The 7500-nt window shown below is 39.7% G+C and overlaps 1 protein-coding gene across 1 annotated transcript in view; it reads right to left on the bottom strand.

Moving 5' to 3' along the window:
* Positions 1-7500, bottom strand: part of adgrl3.1 (adhesion G protein-coupled receptor L3.1) — a 246164-nt gene that overhangs the window by 176068 nt on the left and 62596 nt on the right. Inside the window, exon 3 of the mRNA XM_080441659.1 lies at positions 3874-4039. Within this exon, the coding sequence (XP_080297785.1) occupies positions 3874-4033 (160 nt within the window). The 5' untranslated portion in view covers positions 4034-4039. The remainder of the gene's footprint in view (positions 1-3873; positions 4040-7500) is intronic.

The raw sequence follows: 7500 nt of genomic DNA, 5'->3' as shown, positions 1-7500 counted from the left end.
TTGTCTGTAATTGTGGGGAAAGCTTTCGCTGAGAATAGCCGATCGACAAGCTCACAACGCAAATTCAGTTATTTTTTTACGCACATTTCCCCAAACTCTGCAAAGAAAAAAAAAATCTTTGCAGATTAATCTGATTTCAGTTCAACGCTGAGATATATCTCGATCCATGCCAGTCCATCTACATGTGACATGTGACACATGTATCTTGGCTACACATTTATTAACCACGTTCAACCTGGCATCCCTATTTTGGGCCTGACATTCTAGGCAAAAATATAGGCGATCAACAGATCGTAGATCCACTATTTTCGCTATTATGGAAATGGGGCTTAAGTGGTAGCTTAGTTTTGCCATCCCCTATTTATTTCTGAAATTACAGCTCTGGACTACCCCTCCTGACACAAGGTTCTGGGGTCAGGAGGGGTCAATGTTTTCAGCTAATCCTTTTAAAGAGCATGATTTGCATATCGTCTCTGTCGGGTGGAATTCAAAAATAGCAAAAGTAGCAGATCTACAAGCTCAAAACGTTTCCAAGTTGCGGATCTGCTACTTTTGATGTTTTCGTGTGACGCTGCAGTATGATCGAGTATAGGCCGTTAATTTACGGGAAAACAAAAAAAGTTTGAATATGGAGATGAGAGGTTTGTGCCTCAACGATATGTTGACTTATTATTGAGACATGAATGCAAATACCTTCCACTGAAACTCTTCTCTGAATTAATGCAAATCCCTTGATGTCTGTGCCTGTGTGTACTTGGTGTGTGTGTGACTGTGTGTGACTGTGTGTGTGTGTGTGTGTGTGTGTGTGTGTGTGTGTGTGTGTGTGTGTGTGTGTGTGTGTGTGTGTGTGTGTGTGTGTGTGCGTGCGTGCGCGACACATGTGTGTGCGACACGCGTGTGTGTGTGTGTGTGAGTGTGTTCCCTTGCACATTCTCGTTTGTGTACTAAAATAGATCAATTCAATTTGTTGCCAGTCTATAGGCAGTTATTTGTGCACTGCTGTGTGTGTGTGTGCGTGCGTGCGCGCGTGCGTGGGTACACACATGTGGCGTATTTCTTCCCGGTACAGTGTGATTGACAGCAGCCATTAATAGGATTAAGTCCAAGTGGGCCAGTGCTCTCTGCAGGGGTCTACAAAGCCCACCGTCACAGGAGAGCAGAGGAAACTCACTGACAACCCACTGGGATGGCATCTGCACTTCTCCTCTGCTTGTGTGCGCGTGTGTGCGTGTGTGTGTGTGTGTGTGTGTGTGTGTGTGTGTGTGTGTGTGTGTGTGTGTGTGTGTGTGTGTGTGTGTGTGTGTGCGCGTGTGTGTGTGTGTGTGTGTGTGTGTGTGTGTGTGTGTGTGTGTGTGTGTGTGTGTGTGTGTGTGTGCAGTGGTGGAAAAAGTACTCAAATTCTTTACTTAAGTAAAAGTACCAATGCTGCAATATAAAAAATACTCTGTTATACAAGTAAAAGTCCAGAATTCAAAATTTACTTGAGTAAAAGTACAAAAGTATTGGCATCAAAATGTACTTACAGTAACAAAAGTAAAAGTACTAAATATTTGAAAATAGCAGATCTACAAGCTCACAACGCGTCGCATCGTGAGCTTGTAGATCTGCTATTTTCAAATAGCCTAGGTATAAAATAGGGTTAATGTATATGTTTCATTATATCATAATTTCTATCTGAAAAGTAACTAGTAACTAAAGTTTTAATATACATGTGGTGGAGTAAAAGTACAATATTTGCCTCTGAGATGTAGTGGAGTTGAAGTAAAAGTATTGGAAATTGGATATACTCAAGCTGTAAAGTACAAATACCTCAAAATTGTACTTAAGTACAGTACTTGTACAGTAAATGTACTTAGTTACTTTCCACCACTGCGTGTGTGTGTGTGTGTGTGTGTGTGTGTGTGTGTGTGTGTGTGTGTGTGTGTGTGTGTGTGTGTGTGTGTGTGTGTGTGTGTGTGTGTGTGTGTGTGTGTGTGTGTGTGTGCGTGTGTGTGTGCGTGTGTGTTTGAAAGAGGGAAAGCGAGAGAGAGCGTGCGAGAGAGAGAATGGACGGCCCACATGTGCGTATAGCAGCATGCAGGAGCATATGTCACATAAATTGTGTAACTTTTTGCATAATGTACTCAGTGAAATGTTAATTGAAATGACGTGTACACTGTGAAACTGTGAGTGTTTATTTAGCCCTGAGAGGGTACAAAAGTGCCAATTTGGTTACATTTGTAGAATATCTGAGTTGCAAAAGGTTTAATGAAAGGTGGTATTTGGATGTGATGTGTTTTCAATAATTCTTGTTTGGTGGCAATGCTTCAGTTTGTTATTAGTGGTGTCCACATAAATATAAAAGTGTCAAATGGTAATTGACCGTAAGCATTTGCAATTAAGTTTGTGCCACTCTACGTGTTTTACTGGACCTGTTTGTGTTCCCAGAGGTGGAAAATAACAATGTACTGTATACAGTGCTTAAGTACAATTTTGAGGTACTTTTACTTTACTTGAGTATTTCCATTTTTCAACACTTAAATAATATTGTACTGTTTACTCCTCTACAGTTATTTGAAAACTTAACAGATATTATTACAACATTTACATAAATGAATTAAGCCCCATTTGATAAAACTACAAGATCACAACGTGTCGTGATGCATCGCCAATACGATGCCAATACCTTTGTGCTTTTACTCAAGTAACATTTTGAATACAGGACTTTACTTGAAACAGAGCATTTCTAGTGGAATTTACTTAAAGGGATAGTTCACCCCCAAAATGACTTTTTTTCCTATCTATTAGTCACCCCATGGAGACTAGAATTCATGGATTTTTTTTAGTTTTTGTCTCATTCCTAAGCCAATAATTTGATGACCGGCAGTGGTTCAGGTGGGAGACACAAAGAGTCTCATTTGTGTCTCCTACCGGAACTGCTGCCTACCGGTCCGCTGGTCATCAAATTATTGGTTTAGGAATGGGACAAAAACTAAAAAATATCCATGAATTCAAATCTCCATGGGGTGATCTAATCGATAGAAAAAAGTTATCCCTTTAAAGGCATACTAGGTAACGTTTTCAACAAAACTAAAGTTAAATTGTATATCTTTTGTGAGTGGCAAAAGTTTCACAACACCCACTCCATGAATTTCACCCCCGGAAGCCTTTTATTTATATATTTTATATTGAACGTGGACTGGGGGGACTTTCCCGGGGAAATGACGTCATCTGGCCGGAAAACGGAGGTGGAAATGCACTGGTTTCCTGTTTGGCCAGGAACTACCGCAACGGTTTCCTGTTTGGCCAGGAACTATCGCGCTAATAACAAAAATGAACCTCACGCTGATTTTAAGAGAATGTAGGATTAGAAGATCGAAAAAGAACAGAAAAAGAAAGCACAGCTCATGGTAACTAATGCTCCACTGGCTAAGAGAAACGATCCGTAGATAGTATAAAACAATTAAAAGATCGCTTTTTGAAACGCTTCCGGCTTCCGGTGAAAACGAATGGAATTCTGGGTAATCGAGGACTAAGGAAATTGTATGCAGTGACGGTAGTGACAGGCAGAGGTTGCTAAAAATCGTTAGTTGTGAATTTGCATTGTACAACTTTAAGTAAAAAAAAGTCTGAGTATACTTTTTCCACGACTTGACTGTATTACTGATGCATGTCTGTGTTCTCGGTTTTACGTGACAGGAGGAACACAATAGAAAAAAGTCTCTGACTTCTATGTGTTTTTTATCCTCGATTGTCTTTTAACCCTCAGTTGTTGTGATGGTTTCCAGCAATTAAATAAATAAAATAAAATCAAACGACTGTGTGAGTGCGAGTGCATTCATGGTGCGTTTGAGTGTGTGTCATGCATGTGTGAGGCCATGTGCTGTGTCTTACCAATGGTGATGGGGGCACACAAGGTACAGAGGAAGAGCAGGCGTGCAGTCCACATGACCTCCAAGGGTGACCTGGAAGGAAACGCAGTGGTACTTCCTGCTGAGCCCAGACGGTATGGTGGGGCGCTGCTCCTCTCACCGGTCAGTGGTGGTGACAGCATACAGGCCTGCAGACACACACACACACACATACACTGGGGTCACGGACTGCTAAAGTAGTGGTTCTCAAATCGCAGGTTCGATTCCCGAACCCGGTGGAACTTTGCTGTGTCTCTCCGCCTTTTCTGTCAATCTACGCTGTTTTATTGAAATAAAGGTAGAAAAGCCCCAAAAATATATTTTAAAAATAATAATCATATCAAGGACCCACAAATTGGTATGTATTGGCAGCGGACCCTCCATCTGAGCCCCTATACAAGAATTGTGTTGTTTTAAAAAAAAATATTCGGAAGTCACATTTGTTTAAAGATATTTTTGAAAATAGCAGATCTATAAGCTTCCTGCAATACATCTGTTAGTGGTCCTTCCTAACAACAGGATCTAAATGGTTCAATAGAAGAGCATGGAGGCCACCTCCAACCACTGCAGTTGTGTTAGTAATATTGCTTTATCATACTCTCTCTTAACCCATTAAGACCGGGAAAGTATCTGTGTCATTTTAGATTTCTTTGGCTATTCAGAAATAGCAGATCTTTTTCAGAAAACTGTTAGGATTTAGAGGACATTTGTAGAATCGTATCTCAGGTCTTAATGGGTTAAAATTGTGTTTTATCCACTAAATAAAGTTATGGGTTGCAGCTTTACCCCTGTCAGTGTGCACTCTGAAATATATGTAGTTCTGCAGGGATTATTTCCGATTCATCACATAATGATACTGTTGCTAGAGCAACTTTAACAGTCAGTAACGGATACAATACAGAAACACTGACACTATATACTGAAATACTGCTTAGCAACAGCCAGGTAAGTACAAACGAAACCCTAATCTAACCTTGCAAAGGCACATTTTATATATGTCATTGATTTTCTAATATATAAAGCAACACATTAGCTCAGCTAACCTCATAGAAAAAATGTGTCTACTGTTGTTAGCATAATGATACTCTCCACTGGTTATGTGGGTCATTTGGAATTGCACATCACTATCACAGTGTGAAATGTATTGATGTTCCAATCTAATTGTTCATTTCATGGTCTATCAATGATAAACAATTAATCGGACGGTGGTCTCAGAGATTAATAGAAGTGATAGAATGGTTTATGTAATACTTTTTATTTAATTTTTTTTACAAATTGATTGAAAAGCTGACCGGCATCGTTGACTCACTCGTTCACTCCCTGACTCATTTTGCTCGCCCACCCGCTCTCTCAATCTATTTGTTAAAATTGTTTTTTGCATTATTTCATAGCCAAGAATATACCCTTTTCTTTCTCTATGTACATGAGAGTAAGGCACTTGTCACGTTATATTTACACAGCTCTGCGTCAGGGCCCCGCCATAACCCCCAGCGTGTTATTGTTCCGATCAGTGTGCAATAAACAACATTTCTCCAGACAGTAGTTCAAAGGTAGCAGCGGCATTAGTTTGTCCCTCAACGCTCTATGTACATTCTCCAGAGGGAACAAACCCAGGCCAGCATTACCAGCCAACGTACTGTGTGTGTGTTCGTGTGTGTGTGTGCGCGTGTGTGTGTGTGTGTGTGTGTGTGTGTGTACTTGTATATATACTTGTGAGGACCTACAAGTATAGTATAATTTAAGAAATAGACATTGTGAGGACCGTTTTCCTGGTCCTCATGAGAGAAATGGTTGTTTTATGGTTAAAAAAGATGTTTAGAGTTAGATTTAGGAAAAGATTCAGGCTGGTTAGGTTAGGGTTTAGGATTAGACATTTAGAGGTTACGTTTAGAGGTTATAGGGTTGGAGTTTTCCCTATTTTATTCTTAGTTGTGCGGCAATGTCACTCACCAGAAAATAGCTACTGTTCGGAAATGATTTAAGCTATTTTCAATGCTTTCCTAAAACTTTGTCCTCACAAGTACAAACCTGTGTGTGTGTGTGTGTGTGTGTGTGTGTGTGTGTGTGTGTGTGTGTGTGTGTGTGTGTGTGTGTGTGTGTGTGTGTGTGCGCGCGCGCGTGTGTGTGTGTGTAAGTAAGAGATAGAGAGACAGAGAGAGACCAAGAGAGAGAGAGGGACAGAGGGAGAAAAAGAGAGAAGGGAGAGAGAGAGAAACTTTGCGACAGCTGGGGACAGAGGGAGCAGTGCAGACAGGCAGAGCCATGGGAAATTTATCTTCTGTAACAGAGCCTATTGATCAGCAGCGCGACTGTAGCCCAGCAGAGACTAAAACAATAGCCACCATCTCAAGCCATGTCATGCTGTGAAGGCACAAAAGCTGAAATGACACAGCACCCCCGTAGCAATTTGATGGATTGCTACAACTTTCGGCTAAACGTATGGAACCGCGGCTCTTATTTTTAGCAGCCGTTGATAACGCTAGAGCCGTTCTCACGGCCACCAGAAAAGCATGCGTATAAGTGTACGGTAATAACCTCTGGGTGCAACTTTGGGATGATACACGACTCTGCCCTTACTAAAGTGAAAAGTCAGAGAATAGTGTTCGGAACAAAGACACACACACCCTCCGCTTGGGGAAACGCACAGATGAAGATGAGCGGCGATTATATCTCCACTCCTATTCTTCATTATGACAAGCCCAGATATTATCACTTAATTAAATGTTCTAATGATTATATTCTCAATAACATGATGACACATCATGTAATTGAGAATATAATTATTCATTTAACATTTAATTAAATTGAAATTATTTATTAACAAAAAAAATACAATAAAATAAAATAATTCAAAAGCCTTTTTTAATTTGCATTTGATCAAGATCTGAAATCTGGTTTAAATAAGCCTTCTAAAAGGCCACTAAAATGCAATACTAGTAAAGCTGTCATACAAATCATTGCAATTGACAATTTAATTGTGGTTTTAAAATTAAACATTGGAACACATAAATCAGAATTACATTTCTATTTGCCTTACAGGCTTTGTAAACAAATATTGGGCAGATGCTATATATAGAGTAGATATGACAAACAACTTAAATATACACAGTGACAGAAATGACTGACAATGACCGGTACCAGTAATCAAAATAAACAATGTACTCTGGCCAAAACAGGCCAAACAGCATTTAATCATTTTATACAGTACTTTCAAACATTTTCAAAACCAGCCGAAATAGACGATCTACAAGCTCACAACGTGCCACAGTGCGAAGCATTGTGAGCTTGTAAGTTCAGCTATTTCCGCAGATTTTTCAAAAGATTACAGATTGACGATCAGTGGTGGAAAAGGTACTCAAATGTTTTACTTAAGTTAAAGTATCAATACAATGTAGAAATACTCTGTATTAAAGTAAAAGTCGGGAATTAAAAATGTACTTGAGTAAAAGTACAGAAGTATTGGTGCTTAAAGCACCAAAAGTAGAGAGTAGTCATTATGCAGAATGTCCTATTTCACAAGTTTTCAATGTAAAAAATATTTTGAAAATAGCAGATGTACAGCTCACACTATGAGCTTGTAGATCGGCTATTTTCAAATGGCCGAAATGTA

Source organism: Gymnoscopelus braueri, assembly GCF_963280865.1.
Source record: "Gymnoscopelus braueri genome assembly, chromosome: 2".
NCBI classification, from domain to species: Eukaryota; Metazoa; Chordata; class Actinopteri; order Myctophiformes; family Myctophidae; genus Gymnoscopelus; species Gymnoscopelus braueri.
Note: the sequence above shows the minus strand (reverse complement) of the source record. Positions and strands in the feature narration are given on the sequence as shown.